The sequence below is a fragment of the Python bivittatus genome, unplaced genomic scaffold (genome assembly GCF_059951505.1).
Source record: "Python bivittatus isolate LINGU-HERP-01145 unplaced genomic scaffold, Pbiv_v1 ctg000480_np1212, whole genome shotgun sequence".
NCBI classification, from domain to species: domain Eukaryota; kingdom Metazoa; phylum Chordata; class Lepidosauria; order Squamata; family Pythonidae; genus Python; species Python bivittatus.
In genome coordinates, this window is record NW_028277075.1 from 29,235,609 (window position 1) to 29,261,740 (window position 26,132).

A 26,132-nucleotide genomic window follows, 5' to 3' on the forward strand; every position below is an offset into this window, starting at 1 on the left:
ACGAAGTCAGTGAGAAGAAATGAAAATGTATATGAATGTGAAGAACCTGTGAAGGCATCTTAATGTTAATTCAAGCATGTGGGAGCAATCAGATGGCATACAGTGGGGCAAAAAAGTATTTAGTCAGCCACCAATTGTGCAAGTTCTCCCACTTAAAAAGATGAGAGAGGCCTGTAATTTTCATCATAGGTATACCTCAACTATGAGAGACAAAATGGGGAAAAAAATCCAAAAAATCACATTGTCTGATTTTTAAAGAATTTATTTGCAAATCATGGTGGAAAATAAGTATTTGGTCAATATCAAAAGTTCATCTCAATACTTTGTTATATATCCTTTGTTGGCAATGACAGAGGTCAAACGTTTTCTGTAAGTCTTCACAAGGTTTTCACACACTGTTGCTGGTATTTTGGCCCATTCCTCCATGCAGATCTCCTCTAGAGCAGTGATGTTTTGGGGCTGTCGCTGGGCAACACAGACTTTCAACTCCCTCCAAAGGTTTTCCATGGGGTTGAGATCTGGAGACTGGCTAGGCCACTCCAGGACCTTGAAATGCTTCTTACGAAGCCACTCCTTCGTTGCCCGGGCGGTGTGTTTGGGATCATTGTCATGCTGAAAGACCCAGCCACGTTTCATCTTCAATGCCCTTGGTGATGGAAGGAGGGGTTCACTCAAAATCTCACGATACATGGCCCCATTCATTCTTTCCTTTACACAGATCAGTCGTCCTGGTCCCTTTGCAGAAAAACAGCCCCAAAGCATGATGTTTCCACCCCCATGCTTCACAGTAGGTATGGTGTTCTTTGGATGCAACTCAGCATTCTCTCTCCTCCAAACACGACGAGTTGAGTTTAGACCAAAATGTTCTACTTTGGTTTCATCTGACCATATGACATTCTCCCAATCCTCTTCTGGATCATCCAAATGCTCTCTAGCAAACTTCAGACAGGCCCGGACATGTACTGGCTTAAGCAGGGGGACACATCTGGCACTGCAGGATTTGAGTCCCTGGTGGCGTAGTGTGTTACTGATGGTAGCCTTTGTTACTTTGGTCCCAGCTCTCTGCAGGTCATTCACTACATCCCTCCGTGTGGTTCTGGGATTTTTGCTCACCGTTCTTGTGATCATTTTGATCCCATGGGGTGAGATCTTGCGTGGAGCCCCAGATCGAGGGAGATTATCAGTGGTCTTGTATGTCTTCCATTTTCTAATTATTGCTCCCACAGTTGATTTCTTCACACCAAGCTGCTTGCCTATTGCAGATTCAGTCTTCCCAGCCTGGTGCAGGTCTACAATTTTGTTTCTGGTGTCCTTCGACAGCTCTTTGGTCTTGGCCATAGTGGAGCTTGGAGTGTGACTGTTTGAGGTTGTGGACAGGTGTCTTTTATACTGATAAGAAGGTCAAACAGGTGCCATTACTACAGGTAACGAGTGGAGGACAGAGGAGCCTCTTAAAGAAGTAGTTACAGGTCTGTGAGAGCCAGACATCTTGCTTGTTTGTAGGTGACCAAATACTTATTTTCCACCATGATTTGCAAATAAATTCTTTAAAAATCAGACAATGTGATTTTCTGGATTTTTTTCCCCATTTTGTCTCTCATAGTTGAGGTATACCTATGATGAAAATTACAGGCCTCTCTCATCTTTTTAAGTGGGAGAACTTGCACAATTGGTGGCTGACTAAATACTTTTTTGCCCCACTGTATATCTATGCAAGTGTAAATCAGCATATACTGACTAGTCAAATGAGAACAGAAAAAAGATTCTTACTGAAGACCAAAAATCCCAAATGGTAAGTCATGAACATCCATATTTTAAAGACCTGTCAGAGGCTGAGACTAAAGGTCACAAGGATAAAATACAAGAGTAATACAGGAGTACAAATCCACCTAAGATTGGGGGAAGATTGGGGGGGGAAAAAACCATCTTCCTTTTCCTGAACTCTTTGCACTGCATTGCTCTAAGTAATTTCCTTTTGCTCAACTCCAGTAGCAGACATGACCCAAGCAGGAGAAGTTGTGAGGTAAGGTGGAAGAAGGCTCACTTGTTCTCCTTGTAAAGAGGAGAGCCCCATTTTATATATGAATTGTACAAACCTAAGTATTTGTGTTTCAACCACAAAAAGCAAAAACTTATCTTTTTCACAATGCAAATGGGAAGTGATACTTGGAAACATATACAAGGAGGCCCCTTTGGTTTTCCTAGGATAGTAGAACTCAGAGTATAGGTTTCCACTGTGTATCACCCTCCTGCAATTGTGTTATTGTCTAGGCCAGAAACAGGTATGTGGGTGTCTCATTTCTATTTCACCTGAATGCTTCCAAACTCACCTTCCACCTCCAGCGGGTGCTGCTGAGTTAATGGCCTGTACCATATCTGTGGTGAGAGCATCCAATAAACTGGTAATAAATTCTACCTTTTTCCCTTCTGGGCAGCCTGGAAAAGGAGAACAATTTAATTTTAATAAACAAAAGATAAAACAGGTTCCCCCCCAATATCTGTTGCCATATTTTGCTTCAGTGCAGTTCAGATGAGAAATCTGCAGTAGGTTGAAATCTCAACTGGTTCCCCATTGTGGCAGGCATTTTCTTCTTCCATGATATACGCACATATCATGGAGCTATACCCAATATGAAGAAGGCAAAGATTGATTTTTCTGAGAAAAATGCTCTTGATTGTTCCAGTGGAATGATAACATGGTTGCACAAATGCATACTGCACATATTTAACACATCGTAGATGTTAATATACATCAAACCCTCCAACAAGAATAAAAAGAAATAACAGCAAAAAAAAAACAGTAAGGGAGGTTTCATAGACACTGTAAATCAATCACATATGATCACTGTTTTAGTTCTGGGATTTATAGATTTCAGTCCATATGGAAATTTTAAATTAACTTTTCCTAACCTCTTAGTAGGGCCCAGAATTCTCAAACATGAATAGTTACGCTGCCCAGTCATTTTCTGTGAGATGGGCAGCCATATAAATTTGATAGACAGGCATTAAATAAAACAGTGACAATCCCATCAGGGTTGGGGGCTGACTGGTTGGGGAAATCTGTTTTAAATTATAATGCAAATATTTGTCTACTTTTCATTAAAATATAATCATAGGGTCCAAACAATGAGGCCTCTAGTGGCAGGAACATACAGCTATACTGGAAATTTCTACAGATTTGAAACGTGGAGTGTCATTAGCACACTGCTAAATTATACAGTGCAGATACTACAGATCAACAGGATGTTACAGTTCTGCCATGATCGTAATACAATAGCAAAGTAATATAAATTAGCAACTGCACATATACTAGAGAAAACCCTGAATAGTTTTCCAACCATAATGAATACCTTCTACATTTTTTTAATTCAATGTTTGTACAAGAATTCCTTGGATGTGTATGAGTCACACCAAATTGATGGGAGACAATTAGAAACAGGGCAATAGAAGAAACTGTTCAAGCACAAATTAATTTGGGGGGGGAATTACCTCCTCCCATTTTTTTGGCATCGTCATCATCATTACTGACCTCAGAAATGTAAAGTGATCATATAAACATAAGATTTAAAATCAAGACAAAACTCTAAAGTCCACTGCCTAGTTATATCTAACCAATAGATAGAACTCTGCCATCCTTGCCACTCTTATTAATCCTCCATTTTTACCTGGAAGTTCTCTGTCTTTGAAAGGATCATCAGTTTCTGGACTTCTGGATCGAGCATCACTTTCACATACAGGGGTCTCATACCTAAAGAATGGAAAGATTAAAAAAACCAGCACATTCTTAAGGCACGTGTGTCAATAATTTTCTTATTGCTCCAACCCTTGTGGAAGTACAAGGGTACGATAGACCAGGGAGTCCAAAGAATTCATTCTTATTTTCTACATTATCCCTTTCAAAAAAATACTACAGTATCACATGATTTTATTCCACGGGTATCTGGGGATGCAAGTTGGGATTTTAAAAGTGTAAAATAAAAGGAGAGGAGAAAAAGTCATCAAATCTAGGAGTTGGATTTGGGGGAGACTAAATATAAGTAGTCTCCCTGCAATCCAACTCCTCCCTCTGGGACTTCAGTCTATAGGAATTTCTTCTCATTAACCAGAAGCTGTCAGTCTGACATTTGAGCGCTTGCTGCTGTACTGGGGTGGCCAAGACAGTGAGGGATACTGTTATTGTACTGTCCACCCTGCTACAGAAAGTCTTTCTTCCTGAACTAGCTGGGGCAATCTCTATCATGGCAGAGGACTATCCTAGATTTCATATCTTGGGGAATTTTAATGCCCATGCTGAGGTTGCCATGTCAGAAGTAGCTCAGGATTTCATGCCTGTCATGACGACAATGGACTTGTTCAAACTTGATATCTTGCCTCACACATGCAGAAGAGCACCCAAAGGATTTGGCATTCAGCTGGAGCCTGTGAAATAAAAGTGAAGGATCTTTCTGTAACTCTGTTGTCATACGGAGATCATTCTCTGATCAGTTTTAGATTGCTGGCTGCTACAGACCTCAGAAGAGATGGAAGACCAGATAAAATGATCTGATCAAAATGCCTGATGAATCTGGATATATCCTAAAAGGGCTTGGATGAATGAGAACAAGTTGAAATTTAATCCAGGTATGATGGAGGCACTGTTAATAAGAAGAAAACTACATCTGAAAATGGAAGTGAAGTCTGTTTGAGATAGGGATGCGCTCCCCCAGAAAAAGGACATTCACAGTTCGGGATACTCCTTGAACCCACCTGTCACTGTATTTGCTGGTGGTGGGAGTGGTGAGGAGCATGTTTGCACAATTACAACTAGTGTTACTCTTCTTGAGCCAGTTGGATGGTGATCCACTACTGCAATGCACTTCACATGGGAATATTTTTGATAAATGGCTGGAAATTGCAATTGGTGCAAAATGCAGTAACTAGGCTGCTGATCACTACGAGGTATGAGAATCACATACTGTAATGCCTGTACTGAAATATCTACCCTGGCTGCCAGCTGCCTATCAGACACAATGTAAGGTGGCCCTGAACAGCTTAAGACCTTAATCTGAGGAATCGTCTCTCCCACAAAGAACCTACCAAGTTACTTAGATAAACAGGAGAGGTCCTTCTGAAGATAACAGAATTATTTGGTACATGGAAGAGGAGCTTTTTCTCCGTGACTCCCAGAGTATCAAATGCTCTCCCCAGGTTAGTTCATTCAACTCCACAGTCTCTCAGGAAGAGGCAAATCAAAAATTACCTTTTGCATCAATCATCAGCTGAGTTTAACAATATTAATTTTATTTCAATCTTCATTTTAACTGCATGTATGTTACTGCTATGCTTTATATTTTGCTATACTGTTATAAGAAGCCTTGAGGGATTATAACAAAAATAACAAGAAGACATGTCAATAGATGATTATTTCTCATTATGTATGCAGTGTCAATCTAATTTTTATTTTCGTCATAGACCAGCATAAAATACAATCAAGAAAAATTGTACCCATTTCAATAATAACACCGAAATACATAAGAGATAAAAGATAACTAAAAGCTAGCATTGCTAACACAATACAAGTAGTCCTCAGGTTACAATTGGGACCAGGATTGCCATTGCTAAGCGATGTAGTCATAAAGCGTGACATCATGTGACCACATCGCTTAGTGACACTCCTGGCAGTCCCAGTTGCCACTGTAACCCTAAGATGCATAGGTTAAGTGGGAAGCGGCAGGAGTCCCAGGTAAAGAGCGTGGGGGTGCCGCGGGGAGGCCAGGGGAGGCCTGGTGCAGGCCATGCGTGAATGCAGGGAGACCAGGGGAAGCAGGGTGCCAATGACTACTTGTACAATAATATTAAAACACTAAGCTCTCTCTATAAAAAATCTTAATATTAAGACTATTGGAGGGGGTGCTCTGAAGGCCACAAAAAGAACATAGAGGCAGATAAAGATTAAAAGAATAAAAATAAAAGAGGGATTCTTTTACTATGGGTGCAGTAAATATGTGCCAGAGTATTCCGACAAAAGACCACAGGAAAATACATGGAAGTCAAACTCCATGTACTAATCAGTAATTTGCATATATGGTCATCTAAGCTCAAAAGAATTATATAGGGCTGCAAATCTAATGTTTGTTTCCCAATCAAGGAGAAATTCAAAGAAATCCACAAGTTTAATAAAATATACACAATTGTTTAACGAATGTTATGCTTTAGATTGCCACCTAGCTGGGCTTAAGCAAAACAATTATTTTAAACCACTTATACTGTAATTAAAAAAAAAACTAGCAAATTTCCCCCCATTTTAATTAGTAGTGGCATTAAGCATTTAGACTCACATTTCAGACACTAACAAATGTAATGGTAGATATTTTATATTTTTCATATTTATAGAGGGAAGACATTCCAACATAGGTTGAAAAGGATTACCTATCCCTGATCTAAATACTGTTTAATGACTGCTTCCCCCACCCAAATTCCACCTCCATGCTGCGACTTGGTGTTTCATAAAGATGAAATTGGAAGCAAATTGGTCTTACCGGGTAGAAGTACCAGGCAGGGGGCGGCCTGTGTCTACTAGAACACACCAGCAATAGCCAGTAGACTGATGACACTGCACTGGTTTGTACAGTCCTCCAGGAGCACATTCAGGGATAACGATTCCTTCACGTGGATTTTGCTTGGCTTCCTCAAGTGCACTCTGCCTTTCTTGGTCACACGAATTAATTTTCTCTGGAAAAAAAAAAATCACTCAATTCCCTTTAGGTGGGAAGCTTTCATCTAATCAACTTCCCACCTAAAAAAGAAAAAGTACTGGCTAGTTCATATGTCACATTACTGTAACCATAATGTAGTTAGTCTGGTTTATGACTTAGTGTAACTGGTGAACCAGGCCTATAGCTTATTCAATAAATTACGACTGGCAAAAATCATTGTTTAATGTGAGGTGCCAATCTAGACATCATGTCCTACTCTCCCTTTGGAGTATAACACAGAGTCTGATTGAATGGACAAATTTAAACAACAAGCACACTAACAGTTACTTATACCACTGCAAGTTAAATTTTTGTGTAGGCACATTTCTTAGCATGTGATTAGTCCTTTATAATGTTTCCTAGAGATAGAAGAAAACATACTGATATCCAGAGATTCTATGCATTTACTTCTAAATCCCATGTTGTGCATGACATATGAATTTTTGGAATCTACAGAGACTAAGGAAGATGACCTTGATGGAGATATGCAGGAACTGTTACCTAAACAAAAGGGGCTGAAGCAAGTCTAGAACAATGAGATAACATTTGGAAGTGACTCTGGCAAATGCCTCCCTAATTCACTGAACTATAAGAAGGAGAAGATACAGAACAATCAGACTTGCAAGATTCAGTTTCTATAATCAATCTCAGTAAAAGTAGTTTTAGCCTTCCCATGGAGTTCATTTCCTGGTTTAGCCTACCTGGTGGGGCTGACAGAATCTCACAAGGTTGTCTTCCATGAAAACCTCACTAACAGTGCATTAACCTAGGGTTTTTCCATCATTATTGTCAATCTTCCACAACAGTGAACAACCACAGGGGAATGTTGGCATGTTCAAAACTGCAGTCAGTCAATTCAAAAATTATGGTTGATGCTCCACTGAATTTTTCTGGCAGATAATGTATGAGGTTATTGGCAAAAAAGTTTCTCTGTGAAATTTGCAACTGCTACCCGGGAAGTTACAGTAAAATAATTTACCACAGAAAAATCTAACACAAGAGATGCTTTAAAGTTGAAATATAATGGGGATTCACTTAATCAGGATTGCCAAAAAAGAGCAGGGAGGAGAAATTGGCTTTTAAAAAAAAAAGCAAATAAAGCTGGAAATTTCAGGACTCAGCTGATATGTATGCTGACTTGACTTTATGACAAGAGTTACTTTTTAAAAAATGGCAACTCAATTCTGTATACAAAGAAATCATTCAGTTAGTGCCTTCTGAGTATTCTCACAAATCAATTACACCCCAAGCTGCCAAATTAATCAAGCTTTTTCCTTGATTGCAACTTACACCTTTTCTGTCAAAGTGAGCCCTGCTATTCACTTACTCCAATAGAGAGAAAGCAAGTTGAGTAACCCCTTCAATGGTCTGTTTGGGTTTATATTCATTTGTTTTTTATAATAAGAAATGGAGAAAAAGAAAATGGAAAATCCTCTGATGGAATTAAAAAAAAAACATTCCAGACATACGAGTCTTGGATGCATTGTTTATCTGTGAAAAGGAAGCACCAAAGTTTATTTGTATGAAAAAGAGTGAACACAGGCACCCCCACTTAGACATGGGCAAATATAAAGGTGAAATGCATTTTATATTTTTTATAAAATAAGGCAATGAAGTTTGTTGGGAGAAAAATAAAATGCAGATGGAATAAAATCTGACTAAATATGATCAAACACTGATAAAATCTGACTGAATGCTGGTAAGTGTTCATGGTAAAGCCTATTTTATGGCAGTGGTGAAGACAGGAAGTAAAATATGCTTCCTTTTCTTCTCCATCACCTCTGCAACTTCAGCGATACCCAGTGAAGCTTTTCCAAGTGGTTTGTGGCCTTTTGAGATCTGGCCCTGTTTGGGATGATACAGAACTCTCAGTGGTCAGCTATAATGTATTTACAGTGGCAAATAAGTCACATTTGTCCTGACTTAGATTCTACACTTCCAGCAGTTTAATCTATAGAAGTGTCCAGCCTTATGTGGTCAGATTTCTTTGGAGGAATCTGGGTTTTGAAATCAAGCAAAACCAAATTCAGTTATTGCTAACTTGTGTTTTTCTTCTTGAGAAATATTTAACATGTTATTCTACAGATGACTGAATGATGGACACAGAAAAGGAGGAAGGCAAATGCACTTCAGTCTCAGCTATTAGAAAAAAGACTCCTTCTGTCTGGCACAAACAGATGGAAAGAACACAAGTAACAGCAACTCAAATGAAAGCACTGATGTCAGGATTTGCCTTATATTTTGTTTGTGGAATAAAAGCTGCTTCAGTGACACTCCAAATTCTATTCCAAATGAGTTTTTACAGGGTCTGGCTCACATGGAGGCCAAAGCAGTTTTTTTTGCATTTGATGCAGTTTATATCAGAGATTGTATGTGCTATGTTGGCATTTGCAGCACTTCCTGGAATCACCATGTGGTCATATAAACTCTACTCAGGTTTTGCTTCCTGTTCATACGTATCTTCAGCTATCAGTGCTTCCGAAAAAAATCCCACTAACCCTCAAATGATGCCTGCCAGAGGAAAGTGAAAGCAGATATCATTAGTATGAGATTCTGGGATTCAGAATGCCTGAATGGGACTACAGTCATTCCAGAAATTATAAAGAAACATCCCCATTCCTGAAAGCTCTGCACTATTATGGTCAATGGAGCATTTTTTGTTGTGGGGGAAAAAAAAAAAAAAAAACCCAACTCATCCATTTTCAAAAGTACAATTCCCAATCCCACCCCTAAAAAAATTCACGTAAGGTATTTATTAAAAATCTGGACATAAATTTACCAGACTGCCAAGTGGACAGTCAAACACATTGGATTTATATTATACTTAATCCACAAGTAATCACACCTTTAAGTCACCTCAAGCTGAAAAGGATTTTTCAGATGAAAAGAGCATCTTGCTCCAGATACGCACATGGAACTCTTCTTAGTGCCTATACTTTTCGCAAGCAATTCTTCTTCCATAGAAAAATGTGTTTTCTGCATCTTCTGCTAATAACACTTGTGTGTTTGTGAGCTGTATCACCAAATTAGAAAAGTATGCAGTTCATTTGAAAGGTTGTTTTGGTATATCCATCTAAAATTTCTGATTTCTAACTAGTGTTTTGGTATGAAACAGCCTGCATAAATGAAGCAACATAATGATATCTCTCTGACATATCATTACAAACTTTTTAATTAATTCCCTGGCTTAATTTCAGTCAGGAATAAGCAACACAATCTAATTTCAACCCCAGAAAACAATTAGTTCCAGAAGGATGTCTGCACTGCACTTAGAGAGGGTGAATTTGCTCATCACCACACTGGCCCACAGAGACCTCAACCATACCAGAGACCTGCAGAGGAAACAAAGCTCCTATTTCCATGAGTCCTGTTGAACCTCATTACCCTCCTTGTGACAAGTTGCAGATCCTCAGTTGAATGACACAACCTATAGTGGCTGAGCAATTTGCCTCTTTTCATTTTCTCCTAAACCTAGTAGCAATCACTGAACTCTCCATAAAAAGCTCTGACATTTCATTTTAGCATCTAGTAACACCTTGCTCCTTTCTCTCTTTCCTTCCATCACGTGCCTTACCAACGGTGGGGTGGGGTGGGGGCGGAAATGCTGTTCCAGCTTTCGGCTTGGAGTAATTTGCTTTCTTTCTTTGGAGGAAGGGAAGAAGCTGGATTTTTTGTGAATGATTTATGACATGGTAGCAGAAGCAAATCTCATTTATTTTTCTAGCTGCATAAGGTTTAGCACCTATGATTGTAGACCAATTATTATACAGTGTTATTTCTCCAAGGGTACGTTGTACCCTTTCATAAAATCAGATTAACTACTTCCTATTAGCACACCATTATTTTGTTTCTTAGCTATCTGGAGAGGGTTAAATTCTTCCATTCCTCTTTCCCTTACTTCAACCATACTGTCTAAACAAGTCAGGTTAGAGCTTATCAGCATCAGTGATACAGCACACCACACTTTAATTCCAAATTGGGAATTAGAGTTGCCATCAAAATGTTAAAGGGTGGGTCATAAGTTGTTTTTCTATCATTGCCCATATAAATGCCGCTATTTGCTCCAAAATCTTCATGTACTGTATTCTTTGGAACTGAAAACCATTCAGATTAAATTACTGTATACTGCAATAATTTCTGATGAAATTATATATACAGTAATTACTTTTACACCAAAAGTGCAAACTCTTTCATTCAAGTGTAATACAAACTTGAAAGTTAAACCACTGATATCATTCTGTTATTCTAGCCAAATTGCCCCAAGCTATTGTTCTTGCATCTGAAATATACGTGTGCAACAGTAACCACTAAAAGTTTATGAAGCAATGGATCTATGCACAAAGTAAATAGATGTTAAAAGTTACAGTTATTTCAACTGAAGGAATGGCAACTGAAATGAAACCTAAAGCTGAATGCTAAGCTAAAATTTGAGTAAATAGATGGTTTATATGCAATAGTCTGTTGCCTAAGTAACAAAAATAGAATCTTGTCTGTGAAATTTGGACAAGCCTGTTATCAAAAGTGCCAGTAATCAAAAAAGAGAGTCAGCAGCATTTCTCAAAGCTATTTTGTAAGCAAAACTTGCGTATACAGTACCTATACAGATTTTCTCTACTTATTTTTTTGTGATCTGCAATTTAAAAAGAAATAAAGAAAAACAGTAGGAACAAGAAGTCTCATCTAACACTTAAAAATAAATAGAGAAAGCTCATACTAGAAACCAAATAAAATCAAACGTGCAGTTAAATTCAAGGCTTATGACTTAAAGCCATTCAACAGTTCCTTTTTTTTTTTTTTTTTTTTTAAGGGAGGCATACATTCATTTCTCCTAAAAGTCAGAGTTACTCAGGGGGGTGTTTATCCTGAAAACAATATCCTGAATATGTTTTCCAATATTATAATCTTGCAAATCAGTGGTAATAGAATGGTGACTATGTTAGGAAGAGTCACCTTTAGATGCCCTTAAGCCTCACCCCTGAAAGAGGAAATACATCAATTGCATATTTAAAATATACAAGAAACAGAAACACAACAGATCATACATCATTGGAGAAAGTTGTGTTCACGTAACCTGTATATCTGCTCCAATGTTGATGAGCAATTTTAATGTTCTTATTACTTTTTCCTACAATTTTTATCTTTTAACTAGAGTTGGACTGGACAGCCATTCCCTAGTATTGATCACAGATGACAATACACAAATAGCAGGACCCCAGATACCAGCAGATGAATTGAGATGCAAGGACTTTGGAACCTTTAAGACCATAAACTGCCAGTTACTGTACAAGTGTAAAGAAATGACACAGGCATTACATATCAATTTACTCAATTAAAATCCACTGTATAATACTGAAAAGACAAGCGTTCCTTTGCCATTTATTCCCTCTTTGATCTTATTGACTGTATTATGTTTACATGTTTTATTCATCCATGCCTTCATATTAGGAAGCTTTGCCATATCAAAATTTCAAACTGAAAATGTCCTCACTTACTGACTGCAATAGGGACCAACAACTATGTCGCTAAGCAATGTAGTCATTAAGCATGACATCATGTGATCCTGCCTACTTACGTCAGTTCTGGCTGTGGTCATTAAGCGAATCACCGTGGGTCATTAGGCACAATGTCACATGACCACGACTTGTGACTTCCTGCTGACTTCCCCGTTGACTTTGCTTGCCAGAAACTGGCTGTGAAGGTCGCAAACGGCAATCACGTGACCATGGGACTCTGTGACCATCATAAATGTGAGCCGGTTGCCAAGCACCTGAATCATGATCATGAGACTACAGGGATGCTGCAATGGATGCAACTTCAAGGACCAGTCGTAAGTCTCGTTTTTCGGTGCCATTGTAACTTTGAATGGTTGCCAAACAAGTGATTGGTAAGTGAGGATTACCTGTATCTGGAAACGCTTTTCAAAAACAAGCTGCAACTTGCCCATCTCCAGGGCTCTAATCCTAACTGATACAGAGCAGAAATAAGCTCAGTTCTAAGAAGAGAAATACCACTTCCACAGAGCATAAGATTCTGAAAATTACTCAACTCAGCTTCTAATTCCCTTAATGAATTTTCAAGATTCATTGAAAAGAATAAATTTTGTTTTGAGGGGAAAAAAACTGTATAGTTTACCCAGGAAATTGCATGACTAAAATCAATTAGACTGTTGCTAAAAGTACATAAAAGCTTCCTAGAATGGTAAGCAATAGAAAGATATTGGATCTCTCTCCAACACCTGCTAAGTTCTGGAGAACCCAGATGAAAGACTTTCTCTGGAGTTTCTGTTTCTCTTTCCACAAATTGTTATGGCTTGCCATACTTTCCCTCTTTGGGGGATGTTTTATAAATCCTTTGTAAATCCTTCCACCAAAATTGGGTGGACAGATCTTAGCATTATCAGTTGAAAGATACTGCATTAGTAGACAACACTTCCTCCTTAACAATTGTCCAAGGTACCCAGAGGATGCCATGTTGGGGAAGGTTGTCCAATAGGAGTCCACATGACCAATACTTGTGATGCCATAAAAACTAAGTCAACTACTGGTGTTTCTCTAGAGACATTTGGCAAGAATGACTGGCACCCCTTTCTTCCTTTCCTTGTTCCCCTCTGGGTTTATTTTCTTTATCACTGTTGTTCTTTTGTCTTCTGCTGATTCTGTATTGACTTTGGTATTGTTCTGATTCTGTATTGATTTTTGTATTATTCTTTGATTTTAAATGTTTTTAACAACTATAAGCTGCCCAGAGTTGTTAGGAGTGAGGCAGCATATAAATAAATTATTATTAAATAACTTTTAAAAACAAAAATTAATTATTGAACTTTGCATGCTTAATTCACATGATAAAAAACTTCTGCAAATTGAAGTTTTTAGTTTATAAAAGTTATCCAGATGATTTCTGAGAGCCAAAGCAGAACATGGTCAAATAGCATAGTTTTAGAAATGAATGGCAAGGCTGAATTGATTTTTTTTAAAGACAAACATATAAAAACCTGTCTCCAGCTTCTAACCTTAATAGATTACTCATTCTTCCTTTCAAATAACGTAATGTACAAATCACTAGCAACTGTAACATATTTACTTGACTGCTACTGCTAGCTTTCATAGAGCAGTTTATATTTCCATTTGTCCACTCATTACATCATCCTGCGGTTTTCTTTAAAGGTTAACAGTGTAGAATGACTACATGGTTGGAATCTGTCTTTACCCAAACCCAAATAATTTCACAATAAAAGGATAAGGGAAATGCATAAGCTTTTCACAGAAGAAGCCATTATATAGTCCAAATAATATATTCGAGGAGAGTTAAGAAACTACCAGGGAAGGAATACATAATCTATAAATGATCAGTTACTATTTCTCCTTGCACTATGAGTCACAGGGAATAGCTATCTCCATTTGATTGAGTTCCAGATATGACAGATATTCCACCAAATCCTAGCCAATATAGTCTAAATCTACAAACGAGAACATTGAATTTTGTGGTTCAAATTCATGATCCATTTTTTTGTAATACATGCCACTAGATTCTGGAATGCTCTTCCAAGCAAGGATGTAGGGATTTAAAAATGGAAATAATTTTTAGAATAGTTTATTCTATAAGAAAAAATTCCTTTTAAGAACACTATCTTTTAAGAACACATTATTTTACAACTAAAATATTTTTCAGTTTATTTCTTTTCAGTTTACTAAGATGCAGCAAATAAGTCTAAATAACTTTGAAGGTAGAATTTCAATGTCAGAGTAGCAAGAGGCAAACAAGAACTTATACCAATAAACTAACTACAGCCTTTAAAATGGAAAAGATGATGAAATCCAACCAGAAACAAGAAATTAAAGTTCTTATGCCAAAGGTAGCAGAAGCTTCCTTTCATACTAAATATTGACTATCCAGATATATGATGATCAAGAATGACTCACACTAAACATGAGTGCCAGATCTAAGCTGAAAAGATAGACCATCACAACCATCATCAGATAAAATTTGTTGTATATTGTTTGACTATTTAAATCCTATATATATATATATATATATATATATATATATATATATATATAATTTTTTTAAAAGGAAGATAAAAACTAATACAGACTAATATAAAGTAAGAAAAAGAAAAGAAAAAGAAAGAAATCAAACCAAAAGTTAAAAGTGCAAGAAAGGGGGGGGGGGGAGTAAACGAAAAATAGAAAAGAAAAAAGATACGAAAAAGTACCTTCTGATCTTCTTTACAACAGTTAAAAGTACAATTATAAATGTACCTCTTACTCTATGGTTACAACATAACTCTCTTCTTTCTATAATCTACCCTATCTAATCATCAAAACCATAAATCGTAAGTTCATTTTTTTCTTTCATGAAAAAGTCTATAAGGGGTTTCCAATCAGCAAGAAATGTAGATATTGTCTTTTCTCTCATCAAAGAAGTCAATTTAGTCATCTCATCAAGTTCCATCATCTTCACCAACCATTCCTCCATTGTGGGTAGTGCCAAATCTTAGTGCATACAATAATCTTGCTACAGTTATCATGTACAAAAATAAAGTTCCATAACTTTTTTCCAACTGTTTGTCCACCAATCCCAAAAGAAAAACCTCCAGTCTCAATTATATATTAATCTCTAAAATCCTCTGAATCAGTGTATGTATTTGAATCCAGATTTTCTAGCTTTTTTACACATCCACCAAACATGATAAATGCCTCTTTTTGTTGTTCACATTTCCAACATAAATTTGAAGTGCTTTTATATATTCTAGACAACTTGTCTGGTAACACAGAGAAACAAGTAATTAATAGCAAGAAACTGTTAACCATCTTTATAGACTTCAGTGTGGCTTTTGATTCCATAAATAGAAACATTTTATGAAAGAAACTGGCCAATTTAAAATGGAACCCAGACTCTTACTCCTGGTTAAGGCCCTCTACTCAAACACCCACTTGAAAGTCTGTACAGGTGTAAATGATTCTCTAAGTGTATACCTATACATAAAGGTGTGAGACAGGGTTGTATTCTAGCCTCAATGCTTTTTAACCTCTATGTCAACAATATTCCAGGATCCGTTCATGCTTCAGACACTCATATGCCAAAGTTCCATGATAAATTTATTAATATTCTTTTATTTGCTGACAATATGGTTCTAATGGCGGATTCTCCTATTGTGTTCTCAATTCTTTAAACATCAATAAAACCAAATCTAAAGTGATGGTATTTAGCAAAAAAAAAAGTGTGAAAAATAATTGGCAACTGAATGGGGAGCCTATTAAACAAGTGAATTAAAAGTGGCTTTTACTAATACAGGGTCGTGGATAATTCATTTTAAAAGGAGCTCGGTGAGGCTGAGGCAAGTACCAAAAGATTATATACATTATTTAATTATAATTACCCAGGTACCTTGACCCCCATATTGAAAATGTTTAGGGCAAAAATAGTCCCATTGCCAACCTATGGTGCGGAATTGTGGAGCCTTACAAAAGCTACCTCACTTGAACAAGTCCAGACCCATTTTTTAAGAAGCATACTAGAACTGACAAGAACACATCAGCCCCCGCAGTCAGAGTAGGAGCAGGTACTCACTCCATACACAGCCACTCAATAATTAAAGTCTTTACCTATTGGCAGAAGATCCATTCAACGGACCCTGATAGGTGACCCAAAATATGTTTAGCTGAACAGATTAAGTATGGCTCACCTCACCTCCTGGGTAAGCCGACTTACCAAAATTATTTCACAGCATGGGTTTTCCACCCAATATTTACTCTCAACTGCCTCCCGGCAAAATAAATTTTTACAAGAGAGTCCTAGATATCAGTCTAGGAGATGGATAGACATGGAGTTATTGGCAAAATATTAAATAATCTTTACACTGGCTGGCTAAGAACAAATCCATTTTCCAGTTCGAAAAATACCTGTCAATGAGTTTCACGCAATTCTTAAGAAGGGCCTATTCTAGAACAAGATTTGAGTTGTTGGATTCCATGGCCAAATATGGGCACTTCCATCACCTGCCATATCATGAGAGGATGCGTATATGCAGTGATCCAGCCGAAGATATTGTTCATGTTTTGTTTGACTGTCAACTATATGTCCCTTTTAGGCTTAAATATTTAACATCCCTACTTGAAAGAACAGCCCACTGGGACCTGCAGATTGTCCTATTTCCTTCTGGGTGGTAACATATACACTGGGGTCTAACATATACACTGTGAGCAGAACTGCCAAGTTCTATTTTATCCTGGAATTAGATCCTGTATTTTATCTTTATTTTCTTTGATGTGGTCATAAGACTAACCAATTAATAAACTACTACTAGTATCTCACGATAAGTTAGCCATTTATGTTTGCCTAACATTTCTCACTTACAAAATGCTTCTTGTGTTGAGAGCCACAAAGGTGTTATTGGGCGCAGCCTGGCTTTGTATCTATTCCATATTCTCACTATGGCACGTCTAATGTAATGATTTTTAACATCCACATTAAAAACTTTTGGCAAAAATCTTAACACAGAGTTGATATAAGAAAGTTTAAAATGGATAAAGGGGACAGTTATTTTTAAATATTTTTTGGTGAAAGTGCTTTTGAACAAATTGGAATTAAATTAGACAAACGAACTGGACTTTTGTGGGAAAGTTTTTTGTTTACTATTAAAGAGTGCGAACAATTGGTGGACTTTACAAAACAAAAGATAAAGGTAATATAAGCCAGACTGTGATACTGACTGTAAATAAGAAAAAGAATTTATGAGAATGGGCTCAGTTCGGAGCATAAAGACTGTACTGTGGTGTGTGTAACACTGAGAAAAAAATTGTTTAACATGAAATAGCTCTAAATTTAGCAGCTCGTAGTGCTGGTGATAACTACTTGAAAGCTGAAACAAGCTATGTTAATATATATTTTGATTCCAACTCTGCAGCAGAAATTTTAACCACATTTTACTATATTTGCAATGTGTGTTTGTCAGTGGGCATTGGCTCTCTTATACTGAATTGAAAGCTGCAAGTAATTCTGCCCAAATATAGTGGAGTGATTAAAGCATTGTACTCAGACCAATGAGATTTAAATTCAAGTCTCCAGTTGAGCACAGATCTCACTGGATGACTTTGGGGCCCTCTTGCAGCACAATTGTTGTCATGGAGGTAGAAAGAGGAGATATATCCAGGAGTACTCTCTTGAGCTTCCAGATGAAAAGTAGGATAAACATGTAATGAATAAATAAATAAAAATAATCAGTAAGGTGTTCTATGGAAAACAGTAACTTTAAAGTTTATTTTGAGAACAGCCATGCTGGCTGGGGAATTCTGGGAGTTGAAGTCCACGTATCTTAAAGTTGCCAAGGTTGAGAAACACTACTTTAGAATTTAACTTTTGTAAACATGAATTTCCCCTAATCTTCAATGCAGCAACTACTACACAAAATATGACATTTTCTGATAATAGCAAGCTCAGACTATACATTTAATTTATTCAGCATACATTTAGCTTAGGTAAGTCAAGCCTATTATCCCTCATGTGTAATGTGAATGCAGGCTAAATAAATAAATACATACATACATACATACATACCAAATCACATGACATATCAATTGATCAGAATAAAACTGTAGAATGTATTGAAAGAAACATGAGGACTTGCATTTAAGGGAATTATCCCAGCTGTGACTAATTTCAATGCAATAATCTTATTTTATTTTTGAATAATAACTGCAAAAACTATTATAGAGAATAATAAGGAAAATATCCTTTCCCTTTAAGTTTAATTCCCTTTTTAAAAAGAAAGCATTACCTGAATTTTTCATACTAGAGCTGTTCAGTTTGGAATCTTTGATGACCAAGTGTTTAATCCAAAGCGTAGGGGCTGTGATTTCTGAAACACAAGGATAGGCTTATAATTAAAAAAATCTAGATTGTTTATTTATGTTAAAATTACCACGAGGCCAAGCAGATAATCAAAATAAAAATACAGTGCATGTTAAAAATATATTAATCAAAATACCAAGATAGATAGATAGATAGACCGAGAGCGCAAAACATTTTATTTTCAAATGCTTTGTGTGCAAAATTTCCACAATGTCCCATTTTCAAGTGCAAACCTGCTGTTTCAAGCGTGAAACGGGCAGTCCTGAGAATTTCTTATATATATATAAAAGAAAGATAAAAACTAACAGAAACTAATATAGAATAAAGATAATAGAGAAAAAAAGGAAAAGAAAAGAAAGCAAAGCCAAAAGTGCGGGGAAAAAAAATATATAAAGAAGTAGCTTCCGATTTTCCTTACAGCAGTTGTAAGTACAAGTATAAATTTACCTCTTACTCTATGGTTACAATATAACTCACTTTTTTCTTTAATCTATTTTTTCTAATCATCAAAACCGTAAATTATATTCATTTTTTCTGTTTCACACAAGAAGTCTGTAAGGGGTTTCCAGTCAGCAATAAACATAGATAATATCTTTACTTGAATCCAAGAAGTCAATTTAGCCATCTCAGCAAATTCTATCATCTTTGCCATCCATTCCTCCATTGAGAGTAGCATTGAATCTTTCCACCTTTGTGCATATAACATCTTGCTGCAGTTATCATGTATAAAAACAAAGTTCCATGGTTTTTTTCCAACTGTCCATCAGTCCCAAAAGAAAAGCCTCAGATTTCAATTGTATATTAATCTTTAAAATCTTCTGAATTAGTGTATGTACAGTATTTGAATCCGCATTTCCAACGTACATTTGAAGTACCTTTATACATTCTAGACAATTTTTCTGGTGACATATACCAATGATACATCATTTTATAAAAATTCTCTTTAAGATTATAACATACAAATTTCAGTCCTTTCAACCACATATTCTCCCATTGTTCCATTTGTATTCTGTAACCAAAATTTTTAGCCCACTTTATCATACATTCTTTAACTTGTTCTTCTTGTTTCAAATTTCAATAAAAGTTATACATTTTAGCAATAACTTATTCATCATTTGTACACAGTTCTATTTCAAACTCAGTTTACAGTGTTCAAAACCAAAAATTATTTTGTCTATTTTAACTCTCTCTAATAATTGTATATAAGAAAACCATTGACAAATATATCCCTCTGCTACCAGATCTTCCTTTAATTTTATTTTACATTCTCCTTGACAAAATTCTAGTATCTCGTGTAAGTTAGCAATTTGTGTTTACTTATTATTTCTCATCTATAAAATTCTTCTTCTACTGAAAGCCAGAGATGTTTTTGGACACAACCTGGGTTTGTATCTATTCCATATTCTCAATATGGCACATTTAACAAAATGATTTTTGAAATCTACATTAACCTTAGTTTTATCATACCATAAGTATCCATGCCACCTGAATCTTAAGTCATGTCCTTCTAACTCCAAAAGCCTTCTATTTCTCAGTAACACCCATTCTTTCATCCAAACTAAACAACAAGCTGCAAAATATACTTTCAAATCAGGTAGACCAAATCCTCCTCTTTTTTACATCTTGTAATACCTCATATTAAGCTCATTTTTTTCCCCCTGACACACAAATTTAGATATGTTCTTCTCCCATTGTTTAAATGGTTCATCAGTTGTCAAAACAGGTATTGTCTGACACAAAAATAACACTCTAGGTAAGACATTCATCTTAATCATAGAAATTCTCCCCAGCAATGACAATTGTATTTTCTTCCATCTTAACATATCTTTTTTAATTTAATTCCATGTCTTAACATAATTATTTTACAATAACACGCAATTCATATTCATAACAATACCTAAGTATTGTATCTTCTTCTAAATCTTAATACATTTTATCAATTGTTTGATCTTGTATTTTCATATTTTCATTAATATTGTCTTCTGTTTATTAAGCTTAAAGCCTGCTAATGCACCAAATTCTTTTAATTTACCCATTAATATTTCAATTCCCTTTAAAGGATCTTCCAAAACCAGCACCAAGTTGTCTATAAAAGCTCTTAACTCGTAAGTCTTTTTAAAATTTTTACTCCCACAATTCTCTCGTCTTATGTCTCTATTCAGTATTTCAAGAACCAAAATAAACAGAAGAGGGGACAATGGATAGCCCTGTTTTGTTCCTTTTTGTATTTCACATGGTTTTGTTAGATCTCCATTAACAATAATTTGTGCTTTCCGTGAAGTATAAATTGATTTTACCCATGTTATAAAATTCTCTCCAAAATTCATATCTTCCAAAACTTTAAATAAGAAAGTCCAATACAAATTGTCAATGGCTTTCTCTGCATCTAAGAAAATCAATGCAGCTTGTTTTTCATTATGTTGTTCCAAATGTTCCAAAGTATCCAACATAGTTCTAACATTATCCTTTAACTGTCTTTAGGTAAGAACCCACATTGATCCTTGTGAATAAATTCTTGCAAAATTACTTTCAATCTATCTGCTAAAACATATGTGTCAAACTCAAGGCCCGCGGGCCACATCCGGCCCGGCGTGTAATTATATCCGGCCCACGAGATCATTTTATATATTATTGTTATTAATGGCCCGTCGATATGAAGCGCTGGTAACACAATAAACTACAGATCCCATAATTCAGCCTTGCCGAATGCTTCCCGCGTTAATCAAGTCTAACTTATGATGCTGCAAGTTATTGCGAAGCTAGCCCTCACGATGCCGAAGAGAAAAGTTGATTCTGAAAACAGAGCCTTTAAAAACCAATGGGAGGCCGAGTATATGTTTACTGACATTGCCGGTAAACCCGTGTGTCTCATTTGTGGAGCTAATGTGGCTGTAATTAAAGAATTTAATCTAAGACGGCACTATGAGACAAAACATCAGGATAACCTGAAAGACCTGAATGCAAAGCAGAAGATACAGAAAGCAGAAGAGTTAAAGAATCTGACACTTCAGCAGACGTTTTTTACTCGTGCAAAATCACAAAGTGAAGCTGCTGTGAAAGCAAGTTTTATCGTGGCAGAGGAGATCGCCAAATCAGCCAGACCATTTACCGAGGGACAATTTCTGAAGAGCTGCATGATCAAGGTGTTTGACGTCTTATGTCCAGACAAAAAGCAGATGCTGGCAAATGTAAGCCTGAGTAGAAATACGATTGCTGATCAAGTTTGTGAGATGGCCACTGATTTAAGAACACAGTTGAGTGAAAGAAGCAAAGATTTTATTGCATACTCTCTTGCTGTGGATGAAAGTACTGACATGACTGATACTGCACAGCTGGCCATCTTCATCCGTGGAGTGGACTCCAATTTGCGCGTTACAGAGGAAATAATGGATGTTAAATCGATGCACGGGACAACGACTGGAAAAGACATTTTTGAAAATGTATGTCAAAGTATAACCGACATGAAACTGCCCTGGGACAAACTTATTGCACTTACAACTGACGGAGCACCATCTATGTGTGGTGAAAAAAGTGGACTAGTGGGAAGGATGCGAGTAAAGATGCAGGAGGAGAACTGTACTGGTGAGTTAACGGCATATCACTGCATCATACACCAGGAAGCACTATGTGGCAAAGTCCTGAAGATGGACAATGTAATGAGCACTGTAACACAAACCGTAAACTTTATCTGAGCTAAAGGTTTAAATCACTGGCAATTTCAGTCCTTTATGTGGGAGATAGATTCAGAGTTTGCTGACATTCCTTATCATACAGAGGTGCGTTGGCTAAGTTGGGGAAAAGTTCTCAACAGAGTTTTTGAGCTCAGCAATGAAATCTGTCAGTTCACGGACAGTAAAGGAAAAGACTCCACTAATTTTAGGGATGAAAAGTGGAAATGCGAGTTGGCATTTCTGGTTGACATAACAGCTCATCTCAACGCCTTAAACCTCCAGCTCCAGGGACGTGACCGCATGATCACTGACATGTATGACGCAGTGAAGGCATTTCAAGTGAAGCTGCTTTTATGGGAGACACAAATGCATGAGTGCAACTTGCCCCACTTTCCCTGTTGCCAAGTAATGTTGAACCAAGTCGGCACAACGGTGTTCCCAAATACGCACTTTGCTGATAAACTGAGCGCACTGCGCACTTCGCACGGCGCTTTGGTGACTTTGAAGAACAAAAAAAGAATTTTGAGTTGCTTCGCAACCCATTTGCCGTCGATGTGGAAATCGCACCTGTGCAGATTCAGATGGAGCTGATTGAGCTGCAGTGTAATGGTACACTGAAGGCAAAGTACAACACTGCATGGCCCGCACAGTTTATTCACTCCATTCCCACAGAAATGCCCCAGCTCCGTCTACATGCGGCTCGAACCTTGTGCATGTTTGGTAGCACATATCTGTGTGAGAAGCTCTTCTCAGTGATGAAGACTAACAAAACAGCACACAGGAGTCGTCTCACTGATGAGCACCTGCAGTCCATCCTGAGAATCTCCACAACACAGAACCTCACACCAAATATAAACGAACTTGTTGCCAAAAGATGCCAGGCGTCCAGCTCTGATAAAATGACATAAGAGCAAAGACAACTGAATGATTTGATTTGTTATTGCTGAAAAGCACAAATTTTATTTATATTTCCAGGTTTTGTTATGCAGCATATTCATATTTTGAATTTGTATAATTTTAACAGGATATATTTTTATGGAGAGCAAAATCTTTTGGGATATTTAAAATTTAAGTTTATTTTTTATATAAAATGACATAAGAGTAAAGAAATTTGAATGTTTGTTCTTTTAACGTTTACTTTATTTCTAACTTGTATAATTTAGACAGGATATATTTTGGAGAGCAAAATATCATAAGTTATTTAAGGTTTGAGTTGATTTATTCCGGAATAATATTCCTGTCTGTTTTTATTCATATTTATGTTCAAAAAAGTTAAGTTTTACAAGTTTAAAAGTTTAAAAAGTTTAGTTTTAGTGTGTTCAATAAATGTTTATCCTGTTCGGCCCGCGACCTAAAGTGTGTTTTGGATTTTGGCCCCCTGTGCAATTGAGTTTGACACCCCTGTGCTAAAATCATTGTGAACAACTTATAGCCATTATTCAATAATGATATCAGTCTATACTATAGTTTCTGGTTAAAGTTAAATCTTGTCCCTCTTTAGATATTAGTGCTATATTAGCCTCTTTCTAAGTCTCTGGCATCTTTCCTATCTGTAAAATAGAATTCATTATGTTTTCTAGAGATTGTAAAAGTTCATCCTCAAAACATTTATAGTAAAAACCCAATAATTCATCTGGTCCAGGAACTTTTCCTGGTTTAATCTTTTTTATAGCTTCAGAAATTTCCCTTATTATTATAGGTTCATTTATAATTTGTCTTTGTTCCTCTATAATCCTTGGTAGATTTTGTTTTTTTAACTATTCATCTATTTTCTCCAAAGAAGTATCATGCCCTTTATACAGATTAGAGTAATACTGATGAAATGTGTTTTGCATAGCCACATTATCCATTAAGACATACCTCCCTCTTGAATTTTCAATATTATTTTCTTTTCTTTCTCTTTTCTTAATTTTTACACCAACCATTTCCCTGGTTTATTTGCAAATTCAAAGTTTTTTTTTTATTTACATAATTTTTTTATTTCCATTTCTCTTACTGTTACATAGATAATTGATGTTGTAAAAGCTTAATTTGTTGAGAAATACTGATCTTCTCTGGAAATTTTTTAAATTCTTCTTTTCTTTTCATCTCAACCAAAATAGCTTCTATTTTCTTTTGCCTCTTCTTTTTAAGTTCAGTATTGTGTTTAAAAATAACTTCTAATAAAAGCTTTACTTGCATCCCAGACCATTCTTAAATCAATGCCTTTAAATTATTTTAAATATATATTTTAATTTCTTTTTACAGTGTTCCACTATTGCTTCTTTCTGTAACAAGGTCTCATTTCATCTCCATCTGAAAGAATTAGATTTCCTTTTATAAACCTAACTCACAGCATTATGATCTGAAAAAGTCTTTGGTAAAATCTTGACGTTAGAAACCTTAGTAGCCAAGTTCTTTGAAATCCAAATCATGTCTATTCTTAAAAAGGATCTATGTTTTTTGGAAAAGTAGGTATACTCTCTTGAATTGCTGTTTTTCTGTCTCCATATATCAACCAGCCCTAAATTGTCCATCAAATCAAACAAAACTTTTGGTAATTTCCCTGAAGTGATTTTCATATTTTTTTCAGAAGTTCTGTCCAGTTGCGGGGAGATCACTCCATTCCAATCCCCCTTCAAACACCAATTTTCATAAAAGAAATCTATTAATCTCTCCATAATTTGTTTATAAAACAATACTTTGTCCTCATTTGGGGTAGAAATTCCTATTATCAAAGCCCTAGTCCTATGCATATTAATTTCTACCCCAACAAATCTGCCATGCTCATCAGTCAATACAAGTTCTGGTTTTAGTTGGGGATTAATATACAAAACAACTCAATTTCTTTTTCTATTTTTGTTCTTGCTGAAATAAATTCTTCACTCAAATACTTTACATCCTTTTTTCTAATATGAGTCTCATGTAGGCAAATTATATCTTATTAATTTTTTTAAATAATGAAAAATATTTTTCTCTTTTGAGGAGCACTTGTTCCATTTATATCCCATGTTAAGCATGTAATCCATGATCAAGCCAAAAGTTTAGAAAAATCAATACTGTAGTCATCTCTTTCAGAATCCTGTTGCATCTGTTGTAATTTTGATGTAATCTCTTCTGACACCTCCATTTGAAACTCTTCCAATTCTTCTTTAAATTTTTCTAAAAACTCTCGCCTCATTCAATAGGAATTTGAATCGGAATTTCTGTTGTTTAAAAGTAAAAATCATACCTTCCAGTTTATCCCATCTACATGGAATCTTTTTCTGCTTTAATCTTTCAGTCAAAAAAAAATTTTTTTTTTACTCTCACGTAGAATTCTAATAGGAATTTCTTTTAGGACAATTATATCTGCATTGTCAATCTTCAGTCTTGTATTAAAATGCTGCTGCAAAACTTGATCCCTTGTCTTCTTCCTAACAAAATGCACCAAAACATCCCTTGAAACATTGCTTGTCCTCGCAAATCTTGAATTTATTCTATGAACTTTATCTATTCCTATCTATGTATGTGCCTCTTCCCAACCCAAAAAAATTGCCAAAGCTTTATAATCTTTTCTGTAATATCTTCATCAGACATCTCTGGAATAGCTCAAACCAAATTCCTTCTCTCTCAATTCCAATAAAGCCAAATTATCTAGTTTTCTTTCCATCTATCTATATGTAAGTTCTGTCTTACTCGCCAAAATTTCAACTTTGTCATTAACTTGTTTTACATCTCCAGAAACTTGCTTTACAAAATTTTCCATCTATTTAGCTTCTTTCATATCCTCTTTCATCTTTACAAGTCTTTATTCTTTTTTCAAAAGCTGTAAATTTGGTATCAAGTGACTCAGCTAGTTTGCTACTGAGTTGGTCAAACATCTTCTGAAGTAAATCTGGTGTAATTCCTCTCTGCC

At 36.1% G+C, this 26,132-nt stretch overlaps 1 protein-coding gene across 6 annotated transcripts in view; it reads right to left on the reverse strand.

Annotated features, from left to right (window-relative positions):
* SMOC1 (SPARC related modular calcium binding 1) overlaps positions 1–26,132 on the reverse strand; it is an 86,463-nt gene that overhangs the window by 13,322 nt on the left and 47,009 nt on the right. For all 6 annotated transcript variants that reach the window (XM_088145590.1, XM_025169918.2, XM_088145589.1 and 3 more), the window contains exons 7-10: positions 18,511–18,591; positions 6,519–6,711; positions 3,666–3,748; positions 2,331–2,436 (exon numbers count right to left, since the gene is read on the reverse strand). In XM_088145590.1, coding sequence (XP_088001716.1) covers positions 2,331–2,436; positions 3,666–3,748; positions 6,519–6,711; positions 18,511–18,591 — 463 coding nt within the window. The remainder of the gene's footprint in view (positions 1–2,330; positions 2,437–3,665; positions 3,749–6,518; positions 6,712–18,510; positions 18,592–26,132) is intronic.